We start from the raw sequence: 25,019 nt of genomic DNA on the forward strand, positions 1-25,019 counted from the left end.
AAAGTTTTCATCCAAGCTTCTGAGGAATGAGACAATACAAAGAATGCAGTCAAGAGTACAAAAGTGACTTAGGCCTTTGCTTCAGTAAACAAGTACTGTTCACAATGTTACCATTCAAAGTATTTCTATCTACGTGTCTTTCAGTTCTGCTTTCTACTTTTTCACTTCCATCATACTGAATTCTTCATTCTGTTTGACAGCCATCCAGTGCGCCAAGGTTTGGGATCTCATCTGCAAATTAATGCTGATGCCCTCTGTGATGAATTAACTGCCAATCTTATAAAATTGGAAAAGGTAAATTCGTATGATATGATGTAAATGCCAATACATTAATCAGGTTCTTGCTGAATTTCTATAGTCTGTTATTTTGAAAGTGTCAAGTCACTCCTGTATTTGGTACACAGAACTGGCATTCTTACTAGACAAAATACTGAGGTTTTGTCTATCATAAGTTAGCCCAAGTACATGCATTAGTATATGTAAGTGTTTTGCCTTCACTTGAGGCTCAAGATAAAGAACACTAGTAAACCAGACACTTCAGGAGGTGATTATTACATATATGGATCTTGATTTATTTTTTTTTCCTTTGTCCATTGGGGCTAGGGATTTTGAACTTAGCAGGCAATTTCCTTAACAGGATTTCCTTGTCTGTAGATTTTGTTTGTGTTTTTGTATTTTTGATTTAAAAAACAAATAAACAAAAAACATGCTGGCATTCATAGTCATCCTCCTTATACTGAATGGTTAGAATCTGCCTGTTTCTCTTCAGTAACACAAATGTTGTTTCACCAGCTGTGTAATTCCCTATACCTGACCTTTACACTTCACCATTCTCTAATTGCAAGACTAAATGCCCGTGCTGAAATTGGAATCCTATGCAAAACAAGAGTGGGTGGGGAGACCTTATTTCTGCTTTAGGTGTTGTGGTGGGTTAACTTTGGGCAGCAGTCAGACCCACCATTTCAGCTGCTCTCTCACTCTCCCTCCCCAGCAGGACAGGGGAAGAAAATAGGATGAGGAAGTCTATGGATCAAAATAAAGACAGGGAAACTGCAAAACAGTTACTACTGCAGGCAAAACAGAAACTTGGGGAAAATCAGTGTAACTTATTGCCATTTAAAATAGATTTGGGTAGCAAGAAACCAAGACAAATGTTAGAACAACACTTTTTCTCCCCTCTATCCCAGGCTTATCTTCACTCCTTCACTGCTGATTCCTCTTCTCCCTCCCTGCCCCTGAGCTGTTTTTGGGGATCAGTGGGGGGGTTACGGTGGTGCATAGACAGTTTTGTCTCTGCCACTCCTTCCTTTCATTTTTCCCCTGCTCCAGAGTAGGCTCGTCCAAGGGCAGCTGTACCTTCAGGAAATATCTACTTGCTCATGGAAAGCCCACAGCAGAGCTGCAGTGTGGATATCTGCTCTGCCACTGGGGCACTTCCACCCTTCCTCTTCTCCTTTCTCCTCCTCCCCCTCCTCCAGCCTTGATGTTCTCTGTGTTGTTTCGGACTCTTTTTCTCTCCTTCTCTCTCTGTCTGGTGTCTTTGCCATGTATTAAATGTGCTTTCCCAGAGATGCAAACAACTTTTCTGCTGGGCTCAGCTGTGTCCTGAGGTGGGTCCATTGGAGCCAGCTGGAATGGCTGCATTTAACATGGGACAGCCCCAGCCTCTCTTCACAGAGGTCACCCTGCAGTACACACCACCACCACCAAAATGTTGACACCTATGCCTAGTATAAGCATATGAAACATGTATATTGGGAAGAAGTCAGCATCACTCACCAAATATGGAAAAAAAGGACTAGTGAAAACAGTTTTTGGAATTCCTACATGCTTAAGTCACATGGAATACTTTTGCCTCTGTTTCTAAAACTGGGTGTTTGCCAAGGTCTTTCAATGCCTTTTTATCCCCAAAATAGGTTTCCCAAATAGCCTAAAGCTACGTTTATATAATATCACTGTTAACTGTGTGGCATAGGATTTATAGAGCCTCTGCCAATATCAGATCTTTCCCCACACACAGCCACCCCCTTGTATGTAGAAATCTAGAATAATGCCAGCATAACCCCTTTGTATGCTCTGGATGATAGCTTTATGAATACAAGAGAAAAATGCTTACCAGATGATTACTAGTTACAATCTTTAGCCATATTAGGCCATTTAAGAGGTTACAGCCTTCCAGCTGTCTGGGGCAGGCTTTCAGCTGGTGAGATGGTCCATGGGAGACCTCATTTCATTTCAGTGGGAAGCCAGCCAGTCTTTTGTAGCAGGCCTAGGCACTTTCACAGTCCCTTATATAGTCTGAGCTAGGAGCCACAGTAAAAGGCAGCCGGATGGTCAGAGCATTCAGCTATTCCCAGAGAAGTGACCCTCTGTCCTGAATTAGAGTCTTAAGTCATGTGCTTTTTTCAGTTACTGCCTGCAGAATTGAAGCCTTACGTTGTATTGGAAAATACTCAAGACACTATTACTTTCTTCTCATACAAGTTGAGTATTGCCTGCAGCTGCGTATTGCCACGTCCCTAATCTAGATCAGGAGTTGTTAGAACAGTGTTTGACCCTACTCATGTACTGCAAAACTGGTAGAAGTCTAATACCTGTATGTTCTCTTAGCAAAGATACTGTAACTGTTCAACTGGGGTTTGTTTGTTTGCTTGTTTGTATTATGTCTTGGTGAAAAGTGCTAATAATTGACTGCAGCTCGCTTCAGAATCAAAACTAGCATAAAAATTTCCATGCAAATTGTCATCTCTTCCCCTCCCTTTCTGTGGGACTGCAGCATTGTAAGATACATTGCAGAAACTAGGTTAAAAAATAAGAATTACTCTTCAGTTAGCAAATGTTCCATACAAAACTATGTTGCAATGACTTTTTCAATGTGACCTTATGATTTTTACCAGTTCCACTTCATACCTGGAGTCACAAAATTTCCATGGCCTAGCAGAATTTTGCTTTGTTTTTCTTCAATGTTTTTAACAAGTTATTAAAAAATGCACCATGTCTATTAGGATAAAAGGGGAGGGAAAATGTGTCTTGATGTTACTCACTCCCTTATTCTAATGTAGCTTGATGAATGGAAATTCATGTGTAAGACTCTTATAAAGCTACCTGCTTCTTACTGTTCTTGGAAAAGGTGTGCTTCTGGGCCAGAAGATCATGAGGTAGGATTAAGAAGTGGTATCTAGAACAGGAAGTACGATGTCTCCTCAGTCTCCTCAAACTGATCCTCAAATTGAAGTCTGAAAGCAGCTGTGACTAAATGTGGCTGGTGACTACTAGCTACTAAGATGTATAGGACGCATGTGGATGGGGTGTGTCTCAGTGTATTCCCCCTTTGCTGCTTTTAAGGACAGTGAGATGGAAGATAGATAAACAGGCTGTGTAAAATTGGTCTGCATAAATAATCTTGAGGATGTGACTGACTTTAATTGCCTTCAGTGTAATTGACAGAATGTGTCCCACAATCAGTACACTTAAGTCTGGAACACAGGACATAACTGTTTTTGTTTGGAAGACTTTCTTTTTCTGTGCACATGTCAGCAGTCTATGTAGCTGAAGCTGTTATAAAACTTTCAATTACCCACTGAAACCTAGAAGCTGTGACTTGTAAGTTTGAGGCTTTTAGTAGATTTTGATCAAGTTCAAAATATTTGCGTTTCTTTTCCATTCTTTCTAGCTCTGGTTTTGTTCTCTTGTTTTCTCAGACCTAATGAAGAAGAGAATCCATGGGAGGAGGAGATGATTTTATCAGCCTGATTTCAGTTGATCAGCTAGGTTTGCTGCTGGCTGATCATATCTAGATGTTCCTTTGACTAGTGCAGAAAACACTTAACATGAATACCTGTGGTATAAATAGCTGTGACAGAATTAACAGGCACACAGAAAGTATATTGAAGAATGTCTTGATTTTTCTTAAAAATGCAGTATAACACTTCTTGTTGCCCAGTTAATTTTTCTCTCTTTCTTAGATACAGAACAACTTACAAAAACTACTTGAAGACGGTGAATGAAATGTCGATGTTCTTGGACTGCTTGAGCCTTCATTCGTTTTGCTTGACAAACAGTTCTAAAGGAGCTCCGCTGGCCAGAGTTCAAACTTCTTTATTTTCAGTCCAAGCCAAGGTTAAGCTACTGTAAAGCTTATGTCACAATACAGAAAGTCATTCTATTCTTGAGCAAATACATGTATCTGTATGTTTTGAAAATAAGAGGTTTTTTTCCTTCTCTATTCTGTGTGAAGCAATTAATGACTTTTACAGCTTGTTTGATTTTAGACTTCCTTATACCAGTGCAAATCTGGTGCAACTCCTCTTACCTCAGCATTTATTTTCTGTCTATTGTCATGTAAGTATGAATGGGAAGAATTTCAGTTATAATTCATGTTCTGAAGTGTTGTATGAATGAGTTGGTATCTGACTTGCAGCTGTGGTTATGAATCAGTGCTGTGCTTTTTTTCCTTCTGGCCTTGCATCCCAAAGATCAAAAAACAGACAACTCTGGATTTGATTTTATGAAGTTCTGAATGTTTGATGTGTGCTCAGGCTCTAAGGTGCTCTAAGTAGGCTCAATTCCACATTGCATCAATGCTGAGGGTAAGGTCTGTTTCTACCAGGCATTAATTTTACATCAAAGTAAAGCTTGAAATATGTATGGACTTGCCAACTTACAATCAAGTTGCTTATGAACAGCAGTATGGGTGTGACAAGTCTGCATAACTTGGAAAAAATGATGATTTTTTTGTCCACACGTAAAGTCTCTGTCCATTAAGTTAATCAACGTGAAGACTTCAGTCACCTTTCCTTGTGGTTGCATGGAATCTTGGTTGTCTGAGCAAGTCCAATTCATGTTCTAGTTGATAGAAGTCTTGTCTTGGTATGTGACTCCAGGGATGTGATGTTTCCACAAAATAGAAACTGACAAATTAGTAAAGCAGCAATAATAATTCCAGTAGACTGAATGAAGAAGTGAACATCTGCTTTGTCATATCATTATTTTTTTCAGTGCCCTAAGATGGGATAACTGTTTTTTTTAGCTTTCTGATTCATCAAGCAGGCTGGTTGGTTTTGGAAAAGCAATACTTAAAATAATAACAACTAGTATATGTAAAGTAACAGTACTGTTTATATATGCTATGCATTTTATGACCATTTCTGTGAAATGTACCTTACTTTGTTTAAATAAATTTTTTTAAAAACAAATGCGTCAGTACTATAATTTGGATCATCCCAATTCCATCCATCAAATATGATGCTTATTAGTCAAACATGATGCTTATGATCTGAGTAGGCTCATACCTCACCACACAAAGTTCATGCAGAATGTAGTACCAAATACAAAGGAATTGTATCCTGCCTGTGTGCTTCCACTTACTCAGTCTTACTCAAGGTCTTCTCAGTGTGGGAAAACAAAACAAGCAGAAGAAAATTTGACCCCCAGCGTTTTTAGGAATTACAGTAGCATAGAGTGGTCGGCATGGACCTCTGGAGGTCATCTCATCCAAGCTCCATGCTCAAGCAGGTTGCCCTGGACCATGTCCAGGTGGCTTTTAAATATCTTCAAGGAAGGAGACCACAACATCTGTAGGCAACCTGTACCAGTGCTGTCACCTGTGCAGTAAAGAAGAGCTTCCTGTTGTTCAGATGAAACCTCTTGCATTTCAGTTACTTCTTGTGAGGAATTGTTAATAATTTTCTCAAATGGTTCCTTGTTGAGTGGTGACGGATGAATAACGTAATGCTGAGGCAGCTGACAGTGTTATGTAACCTGTAATGTGTGCCTGCCTGGCTCAAATTTACATCTGAGTATGTTTGGTCAGAAATCTGTGAGATTTGACTGTTCTGCTTGTTGCAACCTCTGCCTTTCCTTCCTTAGTCAACATGGGCTTATTGTAAAACTTGTTTTCAGAAGAAAACTGTTGTAAAAGGGTTTTGGATCTTTGTTTTATTTTCTTCCCCTCCTCCTTCTTTTTCCCTGCCCCCTCCTCTTCTCCACAGTTCTGCAGCTTATGCAATATCCTGGACTCTTACCTCTTTCCCTTCTCTGCTTACTTACCTTTAATGTCAGTTTGAGTAACAAGGCTGTCATTCCATTTATGGTGCTTTAAAACAAAGCCACATGTCACCTTGTCAAAGGAACTTCATGGAAACTTGATCGTCCATCAGCAGAGCTGAATTAGCCTTTTACTCCATTACATCAGCAAGGATGTGCCTTTCTGTAGGAAAACAGAGGGGAGAGAGGTAATATTTGACATTTACCTTACGTAAAGCAGGTTAGCTAAGCCTTTGGGCAGGCTTTATCACTAGCCATAAGCGAACAGAATAATTATAGGAGTGAAAGAGTAATCAGTCAGAGGTGGACGAGTGCCCTTTAGCCCGTGTGGCAGCGTGCCAGGGGAGGTGAGTCTGGACAAAGGTGTGGCAGTGCCTCAAATGAGGGAGAAGGCAACTGCACTCCAAAGAAAGAAGCAGCACTGAGAGCTTTTGGTTCTGTGGTCACCTCAGCTCACTGAGTCATTGCATGATGCTGTCTTTTCTCAGCTTTTCGGTTTGTACCCTCACTCCTCACTTTCCTAGTGGTAGGATGAGGAAGATGTCTCAAGGATTTCATGCTGTTCATGCTGCCCATTTGGGCAGTATGTATTACTGTTGTACTTCCAAATGGGGGGACAGAGCACAGACAAGGCCTTGGCGGATATGCAAGTCTACAAGTGTGTTTGAAGCGGGCTGGCTTTTGTCCTGTGACTCAGTCTGGTGATTCAGTTCCATGGGTCAGTCTCGTGAAGAAGAGTGGTTTGCCTTAATCCTATTTGGGAGGAAAGTAACAACAGCAGGGATGAGCAAGGAAAAGTGGCTTCCAAAGAGGGTAGAAATAGGGCAAAGAGTAAGGGGGATTCTCCTCCCAGGTTTGAGATAATGGGCCAAGTGGTGGGGTTTTGCTGGTCTGCAAAAATGAAACACTAGTTGTGCAGCAATAGGTGGCTTCAAGAAAGTCAGAAGTATACACCAAATGTTTAGCAGACAGTGTTAATACTGATAACTAATAATTTGTTGCAGAGGTTTCCTGAGAATCTGATTTTAAAAAAAAAAAAAAAGCTTCCTTCCGTCCTTCCTTTCTTCTTTTTTAATTATCATTTATCACAGAATGGCTTGGGTTGGAAGGGACCTTAAAGATCATCTAACTACAACCCCTCTGCCATAGGCAGGGATGCCTCTAGATCAGGTTAGCCAAGGCCCCATCCAGCCTGGCCTTGAACACCTCCAGGGATGGGGCTTCCACAGCTTCTCTGCGCAGCCTGTGCCAGTGCCTCACTATCCTTACAGTGAAGAACTTTTTCTGAATGTCTAGTCTAAATCTATCCTTTTTTAGTTTAAGATCATTCCCCCTTGTCCTATCATTATCTAGTCTTTCTTCATCCTTTTTATAAGACCCCTTTAAGTACTGAAAGGTCACAATGAGGTCTCCCCGGAGCCTTCCCTTCTCCAGGCTGAACATCCCCAGTTCCCTCAGCCTTTCTTCATGTGAGAGGTGCTCCACCTCATAGGAGAGGTGGTCCACATTATATGTGTCTGTTGTCAGACACATAATTCTGTTGTCTGTTATCATAAGCTCCCTCAGAGCTTAGAGGAGGTTAAAAATGAGAACTAGATTCCACCAGTTCTGAAGCATGTTGGAGCAGAAGGGCAAAAGCTCACTTGATCTTGATTTTCAGTATGAATATAGACTGTGAAAGTGGGGCCTCAGGATCCTTCTGACTTTGGGTTTTTATAGTAGTAGTACTAGGTTCTGGCAAGATGCTGTGAAAGTGGAGATGTGTGGAAGGCAACAGGAGTACATTAGTAATGTTTTTCCTAGTTTAAGCTGGTGATCCAGTTATTTTAACAATCTTAACCCAACCTTCATGCAAGTTCTTATTCTAAGAGAGGGAAACAAACAAACCAAAAACTTCAAAACACTTTGTTTGAATTTATTTCTCAGAAAATTACTTTTGAAGAAAGTGCCAAGACATTTTGGTGGTTGCGGGTGGGAATCCTAGACATGGCCTGCCTTTTCCACAGTACATTCTGTCAATATGCAGCAAATAGAGTCCTTGCATAGTGGTAAGAATACTTAAAGATCATTTTCTCTGCTTCACTGGTATGAACTTAGACCAAAGAGCTGAGAGTCCCTGGAGGTGGCAGGGTGTAGGAATGGAATATGTTATGGGCATGGTTCTCTGGTATTTTTGAATTCATTTAACTTCAGGCTACTGTCAAGAGGAAGAGTCCTTCCTTTTCTTTCTTCACTTTTTCATATTCCCGGATCTTTTACTGTACATTTTCACAGAAAGGAAATATAGTAGCATGAGTTTGGAGGGGATGGAGGGTTGAGGGGTTGTAGAATTAGTTTTCTGCCAAATTACTGGCCTGATCTGGCTTAGGTTAAGGGGTATAAAATGCATGCTACTACTGGTGTGAGGGAAGTAGTCCGTAGTCCAAGGAAAGCAAACATTATAAAACCCCTCTCAGCAGAACATGAAAGGTGGTAGTTCACACTAGCATTTGCAGATGGTTGTGTGTGTGTGTGTTTGATTTTAATGCTATCACTTTCACCTGAATATTCATGCAGCTGTATACTAATGCTCCCAGCTTCCTGCTACGCCTGCACCTTCATTTCCAAGCTTCCAGCTCACAGTCAGCTGGTGAACGCTAAATAAACCTTCAGACTGCCCAGACCTCTCAGGGCCATTGCTCAGCTGTTTCAGCTGCAGCTGCCGGTGAGGTGTTAGTCCCAAGAACACAGGAGTTTTTTCATTTACAGAGCAGGTGTGACATGCAGTAAAGATGACGACAAAGCTGGTTATTTATACAGAAAACTAAGCAAACAGTTTCTTTTGTGCTCAGTACCTGTGCGTATGCGTTTGTAAACAGCAGAGAAATATCATTTGAAAGGGTTTTGCCAGCACGTGCTTTCAATTTGCCTGGTGAGACTATCAGTCTGACATACAAATTTGCCCCAGTGGGAAAATCAACTAACCTTTTTTGACACATCTAGGTTTACGGTTTGAACTCAGTGGAGATTTTTGTTAAATATTGCTGCATGTAATGGAGACTTCACAAAAGGAGGGTGTTTTTTGCTGTCTTGAGTTATAAATTCAGTATGATCCAAGCTTATAATTGTAAAGTTTCATGATAGCCTGTTGTTCAGAGAACAGCCACAACAAAATATATGCCAATAAATCTAATTTAATTGTCTCTTAATTTATTCTCTGTTTACCAGTAGCATTCTTGGATTTCAACTAAAAATCAGTCAAATGTATGCAATAAAATAATATACACAGTACTAACTCAGCAGCACTTATGAGCATTTAACCCCTGAGATTCACACAGTATTATGATGCTAACTGTTCCTATTTTGATGATAACTATTCCTACCCAAAAATGTAGGTGTTTTGACAATAAATATTCCATGGCCTTCTTGTAGCAAAGAGCCCAAAAGTGAACACAGTGTTTGAGTTGTGTTCTCACCAGTGCCACCTACAAGGGGACGATCACCTCCCTGCTCCTGCTGGCCACACTATTTCTGATGCAGGCCAGGATGCTGTTGGCCTTCTTGGCCACCTGGGCACACTGCTGGCTCATGTTCAGCCAGCTATCAACCAATAACCCCAGTTCCTTTCCACCAAACAGCTTTCCAGCCACCTTTCCCCCAGCCTGTAGCATTGCATGGGGTTGTTGTGCCCCAAGTGCAGGACCTTGCAGGACCAGCCCACCACTCCAGCCTATCCAGATGCTCCTGCGGAGCCTTCCTACCCTCAAGCAGATCAACACTGCTGCCCAACTTGGTGTCATCTGCACACTTAAGAAGGTGCACTAAGTTCAGTCAAACTGGCCAGTAATACTGTGCCTCCTCAGCTTAGCTTGAATCTGAAATTATTTGGATGACCAGGCTTCCATGCTCATGGCAGGATTGCAGCCATGCCCTCAGGGGTTATCATCAGGATAGTTACAATAACTAGAAGCTTTTCTCTTTCTTCCATACCTAGCATGGTCTCTATTATAATCTACTTACAAGTGGTCAGGTGGCAGTATCTTACCAAGTAGATTTTGAGCAGGAATTCAAGGCAGCTGTATGTTAGTGAAGTCTTCCCTAAGCATGTGTGTCTAATACAAAAAGCAGAAAAATATTTCAGGTATCCACTACTGAAGTGGCATATGCTTAGCATAAAGTGGCATATGGTCAGCATAAATCACTTTACCCTTTTTCCCACAAAGCACAGTATTTTTGCCAAAAAAACTTACCTCCCTTGGAAGATCCAAACACCTTTCCAACAGTGTAACTGTTGGTGGAAGGGGTAACCACCATTTGAGTTGGATGTCTGTTTACATCTCTGTTAAAAGAGTTAGAAAGAATTAGCTTCTTGAAGAGAGTGCCCTAGAAATTATTGCCCGCCAAATACATGTCATGCTGACTAGGCTTGCTAGCTGCCAGCCTCTGAACTCAGTCTAGACAGCTTTTTTCCCCCCAGCTTTTTTCTTTTAGTCCATTGTGTGCAGAGTCTGTGCCAATATATTTTTATTATATGTGCACAACCTGCTTGCCTTGCCAATTTCTGCATTGAGTTCATTTGGCTACCACTTAAAAGCTCATTATGTTCTTATAGTTGAAAAGATATCTTTTTCCAGACTTTATATAACAAACAGCAAGCTTGTGTCAAGACACATGATGATGTAGGAAGTGCATCCTATTCTGGAAGGGTGATATTCTATATTGAACTTCATAACAATTATTTATTAGTCTTCAGCAATGCAAGTAGGTTGGACTTTACAATAAAGGCCTCTTCAACTGCTGCTCTCACTTAATGATATTGATTAGGTAATTTTCCACTGAGTAGGCATGTTAGCAGTACTTAGCAGGAGATTAAAGGAAAATCATTCAAATGTGCTGTCAAGTACAAAATTAAAAACCAGCTCTTCACACTATCTATGGATAAATAGATAAGGGTTCCTTCCAAGAAGAAAAGGTAATGAGTAACTCAATTATAACTTTAGATACTGGACCTGGCGTGCAGGGCAAAACACAGCTCTAAATCTTTCCAGCCCTTTCATCTTGCTAGCTTGACAATATGCACATGGGGCCGCCTACTGGAGCAGGAGCACGGTGAGAAAAAAGTCAGCTTGTACTAAGACCTTTTTCCACTACGTATGTAATAAACCATGAACCTTCGCTCACAGATGAATCATGTGAGAAATAAGTGCTTTGTGACATTGGTTTATGATATGCGTGTGAAAATACACCTGTTTATATTTTCCCGTAAAACAGTTCTAAGTGAGGCAAGTAACATGCATGGAAAAAAAAAAAAGAAAAACAACAACCAAAACAACCACACCTACATCAGTTGATTTGGAAATGCACAGATACACAGACTTCTAAATACTCTTTCTCGTCAACGGTAATTGCAATTTGGAAGATAGCTGTGGATCTGAAAGATTTTTAAATTCTTGACTGTGGGAACACATCTTCCAGGCTTCTCTACCAAGTCCCCTGACTTTCCAAGTCCCTCTGGTTCTATAACCAATCCTTGGCCATCACAGTGACACCTCCCATGAAAGCAATCTGTAGTTTGTGGTCTAATTGAACTAATGAAAACAAGAGTGTTGGGTTGAGATTAAGATTAAAGAAATTAGAATGTTCAGAGCTGGCTATTCAGAAATCACATATGTGGTTATTCCTTCCCTGTGCCTTTTGTCCGTTCTCTACCTCCGTTTTCGTTCTTGAGCTGCTTGATGACATACAAAAATAGTTAACTTTCCAACAGATATGTGAAGAGAAAGATCTTCTAAGACAGCACAGTATCAAAGAAATGCCTGTTGAACAATGCTGAAAATAATATTCCAGATTTGCTGCCATTACTTTTTCCTTTTCCATTCTAGTTCTTTCTGTAATTGCACTCCATGCAAAGTAAAAAAAAACATTGGAAACTACAAGAATAGTCTGAGGCAGTATCTCTGTCCTACACCATTTTGCTTCCCCAAAAGCCATTGCCACAGATGGGTGAGATGGGCCAAAAACATCAGCAGTGATTCCTTAGGCTTCTACACAAGCTGAGAGTGCTGCTCACCTCAGCTGTAAGCATCAGGGAAAACTCCTCAATGTATGGCAATCAAAGATTATTGAAGCATAATGTATGCATCCTGTGATGGGTTTTTTTGTTTTGTTTGTGCTCCCTCAGGCAGCAGAGTGACCTGTAACAATGAGTGCTGTATTACTATTTCCAATCTACTGAAATCTGACACTTTTTAAAAGTTGTGACAGCCCTTAATATTAAAGTTGGAAGCATGTCTGCCATGGCAAACACACTTCAGGAGAAGGTAGACTGTAAGCTAAGTGCAATATTATTTTTTTCTTCTGTAAAAGCAAGATTACATGCTGGCACACTTTATTGTTTTTCCTCCATGTTTTTAATAGTGAAATTAGTGTCTAGGCACCAACACCAAACACAAATTCTCTCTTTCATCTCTCACTTTTTGTATTGACCAGTCTTCTTTTTTCATTCACTCGTTTCATGAATTAGCAAACACTATACTGTAAGTAACAGATCTACCCAATCGTGTCTGTTTGATTGTTTATAATAAGCTCTTTAAGCTAATTTTAGAAATTCCATTTATGCATCTCAATTTGTGAAAAAAAAGTGGTTCTTTTTATGTTGGTGTAATGTATAACAACTATACTGTGAACTACCTAGTGTCCTACAGTGTATTTAATTTTTAATACAGCATTGTAGTGTTAACATTTTCATGACTTTAAATAAGATCAATGCAAAATGTTCACAGAAATGACACGAGTAAATATATTTGATTTTTTTTTTAATTTACCTGACTATGGCATTAGATATTGAAGATTGATGTTATTAGCAAAGCCAAAGGTTAGCTCTTGACCATTTTTATATTCTTAAACAGCATAATTCACAACAATTAATTGTTTAATTAACAATCTTTATTACACTGTTTCCTGGTCTTGTTCTCTAGTCCCTTCACCAGCTTCACTGCTCTTCTCTGACTGTGTTCCAGCAACTTAATATTCTTCCTGTAGAGAGGGACCCAAAACATTTTCAACTCCTTGGACTGCTTTCTAATAAAAACTTTTATGATACAGCTCAAGAACTTCAATGGATGAGCAACTCGTGTAACAGCTACGCTGGTCTAGCCACTACATTGCTATTGCATGGTGTCCTGGACCATCCAAAAACCATGCTTGGAAGCCTGAAATTGGAACATTATGAGCTGTACAGGACTTTCCCTACTGCATAGCCAGCCCTTTCCTGGCTCTGCTTGGGGAGACAGCCCCCAGTTGCATTCCCATCGCCCTCAGGCACAGCCCTTCCCTTGACTGGGAAAATTTTAAATCTCCAGTAATTTCACCACCTCTGGTAGTTATTTCTCCTGGCGTCACCACCACTGAAAGCTACGTGCCACTGTTGATGGATAAGGGGATGCACTTCCACTGGGTGCTCATCCCACACTGGTCCAACAGAGGCTGTGGGAGACCTAGATTCTCCTCAGGTTGAACCAGACACAGAAATTTCCTAAGTGAATAAGCTCATGCACTGGATAGCCACCAGAGCCTAATGACAGGAGACTACAGCATTCTTACCAGTAGTATCAGGATTAGAAGTGTACAGTGCTGCAAAAGTTTTGGCATCATTGCAGGGTAATGAGGATATGCAATTTGACCAAATGAAAGGAAGATCTTTTGTGAGTTGAAGTAAAGTCTTGATGTTTCCTCCAACATATTTGTCCTCATAACTGTCATCAGTCTAGAAGAAATTTTGGCAGCCTTGTTAAGGAAGTAGCCAGAAAACCTACCACAGTAATAAGTAGATAGCATCAGCCTGGATTCTCTAATCTATTTATAATCAAGAATTGTCCAAAGTACAAAAGTCTCTCTATTGTGAGGGTCTTTGTTGGGATTCCCAGGGCACACCCTCTCTGCTTTGCCTTGCATACAATCATATTAACACATACAATAATGCAATTTAAGCATGACTTGCTGCAGTGGGTGGGTGCGCACTGGCTCAGAGGTCCAAGCAAACTGTGGCTTCTGGCTCAGGGCCTCTTGGCAGCAGCACAAATGACAACACTGGAGAAGAAGCTCTGTGCGAGTTGCTGCCAAGCTGCTACTCTCAGTATAAGTTTCTTGATGTAAACAAACAAACAAAAAAAAAAGTCACTAATTTTATTACCAAAATCTAATTGGCCTAGTGAGAACACATTTCAAAGGATACAAATGAATGAAACAAAATAAAATGTCCATTCACGCCTCTGCTGCAGAATCAGTAGTTCTTCTTGCTCTCCTCAGTCACATGCAACCAACCAATTTCTCTGCTGGGGACAGTTAATGAGAAAAGGAAGTTGCTAACCTAGGATTTTATTGGCAATAACATGCATCACACGCTGCGCCACAGGAGTGCTGGACCTTTCAAATAACCCACACCACTTGTCTTTCCTCCACCTCTCTAGCACTTGCAATGAGCAACCCCTCATAAGACATTTGTGGCTGGCTGCTTCAGTTATTATTTACTGTATCCCATGCAGGTTTGAGTGGTTCGGGTCTTACCTGGGGTTAAAAACGAGTATAAAGAAATTATCTTTTCCTGATTGCTATGCGTTTCATCATACGGTTGCTGCCGAAATCACTACAGCCATATGCACATTTCCAGCCCGCCACCCTTAAGCCTTTGAATGAGGCAGGCCTTGACAGTGGTCCAACCTTCCAGTAGTTGTACCGTTGTCTTCAGCAGGACTGAAGACCATGAACACTGCCTCCCTGCTGCTACCTCTCTCCCTGGCCCCCTGCTCCTGCTTAACATCCCCACCCATATGCCTGTGGTGCGGTTCCCATCCACCTCCTGATTTGCTCAGGGTTATTTTGTGCACAGCTCCCAGAGCGCAAAGGTCCCAGAGCAAAAAGCACTCTGTTGCCCAGCTGAAAGGGATTAGATCAGCTGGGTAAGCAGTTTGGTAGAGGAAGGAGTGTCAAGGGTAAAAACGCATGTATCTTCCAGGGGTGGAGGTGGAAGATACTGCTTTGGGCATCAAACTTCTTTTTGGCAGCACTTATCTGTATTTAGGAGTGAACTTGAATCCAACTATCACACTCACATACACATGCTTGGTCATAAAATACAACAGTGACAACTGGATTTTGTGAGATTCCTCAGCCTGGCTCTGAGGAAACCTACTGAACCAAGCACCAAGAGGCTGCAGGACAGAGGCTGGTTAAAGGCCAGAGGGTTGGGCTGGTCCCAGAGAAAATCACCAGGAAAATTACCAGGACTGGGCAGCAGTCTAACCAATATTTTGTTCAGACCCAGATTCAACGCACAAGCCTAAATCCTGTTTCATAATGACCTGTCATAAAAGTTGTCTTAATATCACAACCTCTGTTTTTTCACCTTGTAGTAAAATGCAAAAGGGTAACTGTAGAGAAACAATTTCCCTGTGTCATGGTTTTGGCTGGGGTAATTTTCTTTGTGGAGGGAGGCCTTTATGATGCTGTTTTGGATTCAGGAGAAAAATAATGCTGATAACACACGGATGTGTCAGTTGTTGCAGAGCAGTGCTCACACAGAGCCAGGGACATTTCAGTTTCTGGTGCTGCCCTGCCAGCAAGGAGACTGGGGGTGCACAAGGAGCTGGGAGGGGACACAGCCAGGACAGCTGGCCCAGGCTGGCCAGAGGGATGTCCCGTACTATGTGGTTCCATGGTCAGCAATAAAAGCTGTGGTAAAGAAGGAGGAAGGGGGGCACGTTCGGAGCAATGGTGTTTGTCTACTTGAGAAATCGTTCTGCATGCTGAGCCCTGCTTCCCTGGGAGTGGCTGAACACCTGCCTGCCGATGGGAAGCAGTGAATGGATTCCTTGCTTTGCTTCACTTGTGTGCAGCTTTTACTTTACCCAGTGAGCTGTCTTTGTCCCAACCCACGGGTTCTTGCACTTTTACCTTTCTGATTCTCTCCCCCATCCCACCTGGGGATAGTGAGCGAGCGGCTGGGTGGTGCTGAGCCGCCTGCTGGGGCTGAACCACAACACCCTGGAGGCTTTGTAGAGGAGGGCAGACCTCCCTCAGTCGGTCAGGCCCCACCGTGCCGCAAACACATGCTGCCGTTCCCCGGAGGACACTCTGCACCAGGCCGCCACATGCCTGCTTCATCTGGCTCGAGGCCTTCAGCTACCTCTGACCCCTGGCATCTGGCTCTGCGGATGGAAAGTTCGGAGGAAATGGGTGGCGGCCGTGCTTGCATGCTCGCTGGAGGCAAAACAGACACTTTACTCCCTCCACCCACTACGCTGGCTTCCTGAGGCTCGCAACCTCACCTCCCTGCCCCTCCAAGGCCTGCCGAGTATCTCCTTGAGGGGGGCAGCTCTCCAGCAGCTGTGAACCTCAGCTCTGAACTGTGTGCCCACATACCTGCTCTTACCTAAACAAAGAGCAGCCCATGCTCAACCAGTCCCACAGGTGCATCTACACATTTAGGTGAGGCCATATATTACACATGAAATACAGGTTCGATGCGTGGCTGTGCTCAGTGTACTGGTCCCATCTCTGTGGGAAGAAAGCAAAGATTTACACCTCCAGTCCTAATTAATGAAACAGCCTGTTAGAGACACACACACAGCTCCAGATTCTCCGCTCCCAGCTGGAGTAACTATGCAGAAATGAGACAGAAATGGTGCTAAACCAGTATAATGAGAAGAGAATAATTATTTTCTGCTCTGCTCTGCTGATTTACTGAACCACAAGCAAAGGTCAAATAATCTCACCTCAGCTGGAGAATGAGAAGCTGCAGAATGATGATCAGGTAAATAACTAAAACAAACACAAGGTCAAGAAGACGCTACAGAAAATATACTTGAAGGTATTTAGAGGAAAAATAAATTGTTTTAACTTGGGTCATATTCACTGTAATTCTATGTCAGAACTCATTTTGATTTTGCTCTCTTGTAAGAAAAAATGAAAGAGCATTGTTTCCTGGTGTTTTAACCAACATTGCAAAAGGTTTACTTAGTAGTGTAAATACAGAACTTAAAAAACTTGTTTTCTGGTTAGCTGAGGAACATTGTAAGACAAACAAATCACATAATTTTTGCAGACCCAGCAGACTTTAAAATGCCAATCTTATCCTGGTTTCAAAACCCACAAAGAAACCAGCTAATACCAAAGAATGAAAAACTTCTCATTTACAGTAAGAGGCAAATCTGTGGCTTGAAGAGTTGCGCAAACTATGCTTCATATTTACTATTTCCTGTTGGAACAACGCAACATGGAGTAATAAACCACCAGTAAGGATAGCCTTTTCTTGAACTCTCAGTATTTATTGTTCAGAAATAAGAAGGAAATGAGCAGCCAGAAAAGTAAATGATACAAGCAACATGCAAACTAGAGTACTAAGGCAAATACTGTCTAGCATAAAGCTAACAAATATATAGATGTAGCTAGATATGAAATCTATGGATTAAAACAACAGACAGAGAACAAAGGGATTGGTACAGTTTATTTCAATTTACATAAAATGTTCTGAATGAGATTGGGACCATTTTTATAGTCAAAAAAAATAATTAAAAGAAACACAAATATCAAAACACGAAAGTTTATTCTGTTCTCAGATCCTTTCCTTTCCTTTGTTGTTGTTTGTTGTTTTTAATCATAATAGGCAGTTTTGACAGCCTGGCCTACTGCCAGATTCACACTCCAACCAATGAATTCTAGCAGATTTGAAGGTTTTGATATTGTTCTCTCGTGAATATGTGTCTGTGCTTTATGTGCCCTAATTGCAGCCTTATGTGTTAACTAAAATTCCTTCTGTCTCCTTTCCCTATTCTCCCTACCCAGTAATTCTCTCATCCTTTTTTTTCCTTTATACTGTAAAACCATGCCCTTTCAACCTATTCTATTTTGTGCACTTTTCCCCATCTCCTATCTGCAACTCTGATGTTGTCTTCCTCAGTGCTCCCAAAGTAATAGCCAGCATCTAAAAGCCTGGTACTGGGTCCTCTTTCTCCTCTTCAATACTGCCTGTGTCTTTCACCATGGCTTTACCAGCTTCTTTGCTGCTGGTTTTGAATTTCTCATTCTCACTTTCAAGGCCTCTCCTTTTTCTGCAGCCAACAGCTGGTTGCTGCCTTCCTAAAGGTTTCCCTGCACATCTCTGGTGCTTGTCAGACTTTGTAGGATGCCACTTCGGCACTAAATTGGCAGGAAAACCAAACCAAACCAAACCAAACAAAAACAAAACAAACAAAAAAAACCTAACTAACTTAAAATATCAAAAGGAGTAGGAAATTAGCAGGATCACAGAAGCAGTATGGTTACAAATGCCACAGAACAGCAATGATTGACTACGTTATTGTTTTATTTTCTATTGTGTGCTCCATCCCTGACTTTTTCCTTATCACCATAAGTCTGTCTCCTCTGCTGTCAGTCCTTGTTACTACATACCTTCAGCTAAGATCCCCACATTTTTTGTTTGTTTTTTTTTTTTTTTTCAAGCTACAAATATATAATACCAATAACAAAACCTGGGAGGATAGAGTGACTTGTACTATTTTGAGAAACATCACTTTAACCTTACTCTATTGCTTTTTCTGCCTTAAACCACTACCATAAATTAGGTGCTGTCATGGTTGAATTGATGTATGTATTTACTCCTTACGGGGCAAACAGGAATCCCCTACTTACACTTAACAAGCAGTACCTCAAATCCATAATTGTGAACATGTACAGTCTTAAGTGAATACAGGCACATATGAGGTAGAGAAAGGTTTATACCCTTGAGTTTATACCCTTGAGTTTATGAGTATTCTGCATACTTTTGGTGCTAAACAAATGCATTAAAATTTAAAAAAAAGAAAAAAAAGAAAAAACAACACAGTATTTCACCTGTGGTATATGCATACCTAAGTGTCATTTGTAAACAGGCTCCTTGAATTAGTGTGGACAAAATACAACACAGAGAAGAGTATGTGCTGCACTTCTTAAGACACTGTTCAAATGCAGCTGCCACACTGGACTGAGGGGTTTCTATCATTGTAGCCCACTGTAAATCATAGGTGAATGAGTGAGTAATCTCTTAAAACCCACATAAGGCAAAAGACCATAACCACTCAGTAATACTTTAGGCATTAAACAAAAGCCTTAGAAGTAAAATAGCTTGCATTTATTCTCTGTTATTGCAATTACTACTGAATTACTATCAGTTTTCCAGACTTAATACAATAAAAGGATGTGTCTTCCTCTAAAGTTCAGAAATCCAGCTTGCATTGTCTTTTCCCTTGAACCCAACTTTGGAATCAGATTGCAGGAAAACAGAGCCATAATGCCAGAGAACATACTGGGCAAAGTGTGTATTAAACAGTTTGTTTGTAGTTTCCCAGCAATGAGTACCTGGTTGAAATAGAATTTATCTTTTGGATTTTGGAGTTAATGTTTTATATAAGAATTGCATTAACCAGCTGAGGCTTTTGCAGAATAAAGTGGGTTTAATTACCAGAAAAGAAGTAACGTTCCCAGCTGTGCTGGAATATAAGAAGCATTCAGAAGAATAGGCTGGTGTTTTACACATCTGCCTAATGAATGGAAACTCTTCTGCGGTGACCTCAGGCACGAGAGGGAGAACTGAAGAGCACACGCCCTCGGCTGCACACCAGCAGGCCAACAGCGACACCAAGAGGAACACGACGCTCAAAAAAATGCTCCGCGATGCCTTACCGGGCAAAGTCCCTGCTCCGAAATACTAAAGTGTGTCCCTGTTATCTGGCAGAAAGCAACAAGCCATATGAGATATCGATGCTGATAATTTCAGCAGAAGGAATAGAGACTGCAAACAAGTGTAACACGTACCTGCAGGCAACCCTGTTCAAAATGCAAGGTTAGACTTAATGATCCACACTGTAAAAAACACTTCATTGGCAACAAAAGTTTGCAAACAAACAAATGCAATTAATCCAGCAGTTTACAAACACTAGGTATATAGCATATGACTGCACGTTTTGCTCATCCAGGGATATCTATTTCATAACACTGAAATAATGCATTGCAGAAGTCCCTGCCACGCCATTTTGTTAAATCAAGAATTTTATTCCATATAAGTCCCGTATACAAGTCTTAAAAAATTGTGTCCTCTTCCACATAGAGAAATAAGAATATACACATGTGCAACATGTGCACATCACATTGGTGCAGATAACATATTCAGAAGACAATCCAGGCAAAAAGCTCTCCTGTAATTTACACACCTTTACATAGCTAAGATTAATGCAGAGACTTGAATGGATTAGTTACAGGGTAACTGAGAACCACCCCTATAATGTTTAATATCTCATACAATAACATCGGCAGCAGCTACAAATTAAGAGTTCTGGTAGCCACATGGCTTTGAACACCTCAGTAACAACACAGACTTGAATGATGGAAGTACCATGAGAAAACAGTATGACATAATATAAATACGTTGTTCTGTTAAAATTATAGCATCGCAGAATCCTCTAGGTTGGAAAAGACCTTCCAGGTCATTAAGTCCAACCATCAACCTGACCTATGGAGTCCCATCACTAAATAACGTCCCTTAGTGCTTCATTCACACACGTCTTAAACACCTCCAGGGATGAGGACTCCACCACTTCCCTGGGCAGCCCCTTCCAATGCTTAACCACACTCTCCATGAAGAAATTCTTCCTGATATCCAATATAAACTTCCCCTAGCACAGCTACAGGACATTGTCTCACATCCTATCACTTGTCACCTGAGAAAAGAGAACACCCTCCTCACTACAACTTCCTTTCCTTGTATTTGAGGTCTCACCAGTACTGCATAGAAGGGGACAGTCACCTCCCTGGTCCTGCTGGCCACACTATTTCTGATGCAGGCCAGGATGACCTCGGCCTTCATGGCCACCTGGGCTTACTGTTCAGCCAGCTGTCAACCAGCACCCCCAGGTACTTTTCTGCTGGGCAGCTCTCCAGCCACTTTTCCCCAGGCGTATACAGCTGCATGGGGTTATGACCCAGGTCCAGGACCTGGCACTTAGCCTTGTTGAATGCCATTTGATTGGACTCGGCTCACTGATCTAGCCCATCCAGATACCTCTGCAAAGTCTTCCTATCCTCAAGCAGATTGACATTCCTGCCTCATTTGATATCATCTGCAAACTCACAGAGGGTGCATCCCCTTATTCAGATCACTGACAAAAACTTTAAAAGAAACTGGACCCAAGACTGAGCTTTGGGGAACACCAGTAATGACTGGCTGCCAACTGGATTGAATAGAACACATTAAGAGTCTCTTCCTAACTTCTGAGATCAGGGTAGATCTGTGGAGCCTAGTTTTACAATGAATGACTAACAGACATATCTTTGGTAGACCTGAGACCAGGATGATTGTCATCAATGCTACAGCTTCAGTGAGAAGTAGTCTTGCAACAAATAATCTCTTGCCCGTATCTCTCCCGCAAGGTGAGGACCCCCGGGGGGGGGGGTCTCTCTTCCTAGGCTAAGTATTCTCCTAGGAAAGAACTTTGAACTTCAGACTTCTTTGATCTCTAGTGCCTTTGGTGCTGTTCCTGTGTACCTCTGAAGAGCCTGGATCCATCCTTTCTCTTCCCCCACCCCAAAGGAGCTGAGGACATTCACAAGAGCTATCCTTTCCCTTCTAGTCTCCAGGGTGAACAAAAGCCTTTCTCTCCATTTCAGATGTGCTGTATTACAGTAGATTGTCCATCTCTGTTGCATCCTTTTCCGTGGAGTCAATGGCTGTCCTGCTCTGGGGAGACCAAACTGGACACAGGACCCCAGACGCAATTAGGCTTCGTGGTGCTAACGCAAGAGGAAAGATCCCTAGCACAGAGAAGAGGTGGCACAGAAACCAGTTTAGGCAACTGGGGCTATTAGGGCTATCCAAAACAGTGGCCTCGGTTCTTCTCTGGATTTAGCAGGGGAATTCTTGGGTCAGAAGTTTGGTGCACATGATATGGATGTTGCCATAAAGAGACAGCAAAGCGTGAGTTACATGGAATAAGGTTTGGAGAACAGTTCTGCAATGTTGCACTAGCCCTGCGGGGGAAGTCGGTTTATAACCATCCTCATGGGATGCTGGAGTAATGTGTTTCTTTCTACTGCCTCATACCTGAAGTTCAGTTTGATTTTCCTTGGCCCTGCAAAAGGAATAAAAGTGACCACTGAGAATATGAGTAATGCAATTCTGTTGTTAGGGTTTCTGCAGGTTTAAGCTTGTGTCATCCATTTTGTGCCAAGAGACCCCTGAAATAATTGCACTAACTCGTTTTGTTTTTCATTACTAGCAGATGTTGCTGAGTGAAACAAGGATCCAGAGTCTTGCATAATAAAACAAATGCTTCTCCACTGCCTGTCTGCCCTGGATGGAAGATTCCCTCGTCGAGCAGAAAATTGAAAATACTGAAAGACAACAATGAGCACTTTCCCATTTGTTTTAAATATAGCACTGCAGGGCTGCTATTTGCAAAAATCCAAGTTGAATCCTGCTATTGACAAGCAGTATTACCTGGCTCCTGAAAACAGCTCCAGTACCAACAGCCTGCTATTTTCTGTGCTATTAGAAACTGTGATAGAATGCAGTAAAATGGAAGAGTAGCAGCAGTTCACATCCTGCAGTTTTGATTTTTCACCATTCATTAAAAAATTAACTGGTGTGTTTGTTTATAAGTAAAAATGAAAATAGCAGAATTAGCATTTTACTTTGGTTAAAATTAACATGGCCAAAAGAAAGTAAGTTACTTGCAAGACTGTTCCCATCAAGGTCATTTCACAGTAAGCAATACCGTGCTAATAAATGAATTATTGATCATGTGTCATTTAACACTTGTTATTCACTGGTGTTAGACAGTCAAGGGTAATTAAGTTTATGCAACAATGGAAGCTGCTGATAGAATTTGTATTGTAACTGCAAGTTCCACTAAGCTGCATATACCAGAAGCTCCAAAATGTATTTATGAACACTCAAAATGTTTTTCTTCAGTGAGATAAGCCAATGAGATAATGCAGCTTACAATCTCCTGAATGGACTTTCCTAACTAAAGCAAAAATTCAGAAACAGGGTGTTTACATTATTTGTAAGCTTACTTGACTTTATTACTTCGTCATAATCATGACAGTTCATAAGCATCTAAATCCCATCCCAAACCTATTACTCTCTGCAACTGGAGCCTGTCTTTAAGGCAGTTTCCCTAGACCTCCTTCACTGGAAGACAGCTAGTCAATTCAGGTAACATTCTTCAAGAACAGGTGACTAAATAAAGGGGTGGAGAGAAGCAAGATTGGAAATATCATTTAAGGAATCCAGAGTTGTCTGGAAATCAGATGAAATGTGATGATTATCAGCTGCAATGCCATACTAGAAATCAAATGACAATGCAGGTAACATTGTCTTTGCAATAGTATTTCATACACTCAACAAAAGTCAGGATCAAATTGTAATCAAAGTGCATCTGATGTGCCTATTCACAGAGGTAGTTACAAAAGTATTTGAAGCTGAGAGTCCTCTGCAAGACTATTCAAGTTTGTGTTGAAGGGATTTTTATATTTAAAAATTTCAAAATAAACTTCAAAAATAACTTAGCAGATTTGCTGTAAAGCTCAGTCACCCTCATAATAACATTCCTGTATGTTTTTTTCCATTCATACTTGTCATCATCCGTTTTTGTTCTATTCCACCATGACCTGAGTTCATGTATTTAAAGCCAGATCGCAGAGCTAACTTTATTCCTGCACACAGAAACCACTGGATTTGTGAAATCATTTTATCCAAAAAAGTAAAGATGCCTTTTATGTTCTAGAAAAACAGATGTGACATAATGAGGTTACCCAAAAACTATTAATAAGCAGTAAAAATAGGAAAAGGAAAAGTTTTGCTTATTTTTCATTGTTAAGACCGTTTTATGAAGACACTCCATGACACAGAATGGTGTTAAAGAATAGAACTTCTATAACTGGTGCTATTTTCAGAAAAGAAAAAAAATGGAAATTAGATTGTTTCTTTGTGGTCTATCTGCTAATGATTTATTTGTCTGCTTCAGGAATTTCAGTTCTTCCTATGTGCAAATATATTTCTATGTGCAAATTTCTTTCAAGAAATCTGTTTCCTAGTTAAATGGCCAAGCACAAAGAACTTCAGGAGAGTTCATCTGAATGTAAGACTCATGATCTCCAGTACAAAAAAAACTTAACTGCCTACTGTTTGCTCTTTGGGAAGTGCCACTCAAAATACTTTCTATAATACAGATGCAAATTTGAAACACTCTTTTAAAACTAGAATTTATGATGAAAGACCAGCTAGCGTTGCAGTATGCTGGACCTCTAACACAGTTTGGACAACATTGTTGTACGTCAAATCTTAGAATCAAGATAAAGCTAGATCTGAGTCCTATAATCTGAGCTCAAAATAAATGGTTCTGCCATGTTCAGAGATTGTGAAAACATGGCATGTATGTAAGACCTAGTGGAAAGAAATTTTTACCAAAAGTAATGCATAAAAAAAAAATCTCTGAAGTTACTCAGTGGAAAGAATCAGCATAAGAGCACTGTGCCTTTTCTTGTCTTGCATTCTAAGCAAGACTCCCAAATGACCTCCCAGTGTCTGTAGTCTTCAGCCTCCATGAGAAAATGCCACCTAATTTGAAACTGCACATAAACAACTTGCCTTTCCACAGCAAATCCCTGCTAGAAAAGTATTCCCTCCTGGCTGCGTATCTGGTTCTTCAGCTCATTTGTTGAAGGATGTCAAAAGGATCATGGTAACCTCAATCAACTCTCGATCCTTCTAGCCTAAGAGATTGTTATGCAAGTCTGCACTATCCCTTGATCTTTCCCATTATCTCCCAACACATGGAGCAAAAGTCTCCTTTCCAAAGAAGATGCGGAAAACTAAAGTGGTTCATTTAGACGAATGACATTCCTCCCAGCTGTCAGCCCAGCAAGAGGAAACGGACAGACTGCTCATCCTGCCCCAAAACAGC

General features: G+C 41.0%; 1 protein-coding gene and 1 long non-coding RNA gene across 4 annotated transcripts in view; one reads left to right on the forward strand and one right to left on the reverse strand.

The window, feature by feature from the left end:
* GRAMD2B (GRAM domain containing 2B) overlaps positions 1–5,195 on the forward strand; it is a 42,272-nt gene extending 37,077 nt beyond the window's left edge. For all 3 annotated transcript variants that reach the window (XM_048049927.2, XM_048049925.2, XM_048049928.2), the window contains exons 13-14: positions 201–294; positions 3,966–5,195. In XM_048049927.2, coding sequence (XP_047905884.1) covers positions 201–294; positions 3,966–4,007 — 136 coding nt within the window. In that variant the 3' untranslated portion in view covers positions 4,008–5,195. The remainder of the gene's footprint in view (positions 1–200; positions 295–3,965) is intronic.
* A 149-nt stretch (positions 5,196–5,344) lies between these two features.
* On the reverse strand, positions 5,345–16,830 carry LOC106046547 (uncharacterized). Its single transcript, XR_007158808.2, has 5 exons — positions 16,454–16,830; positions 14,258–14,357; positions 13,627–13,789; positions 10,275–10,363; positions 5,345–6,208 (listed from the first exon to the last, which is right to left on the reverse strand). It is a non-coding gene; the product is annotated as an uncharacterized lncRNA (long non-coding RNA).
* Positions 16,831–25,019: the final 8,189 nt, after the last annotated feature.

This window comes from Anser cygnoides, chromosome Z, assembly GCF_040182565.1.
Source record: "Anser cygnoides isolate HZ-2024a breed goose chromosome Z, Taihu_goose_T2T_genome, whole genome shotgun sequence".
In the NCBI taxonomy this organism is placed as follows: Eukaryota; Metazoa; Chordata; class Aves; order Anseriformes; family Anatidae; genus Anser; species Anser cygnoides.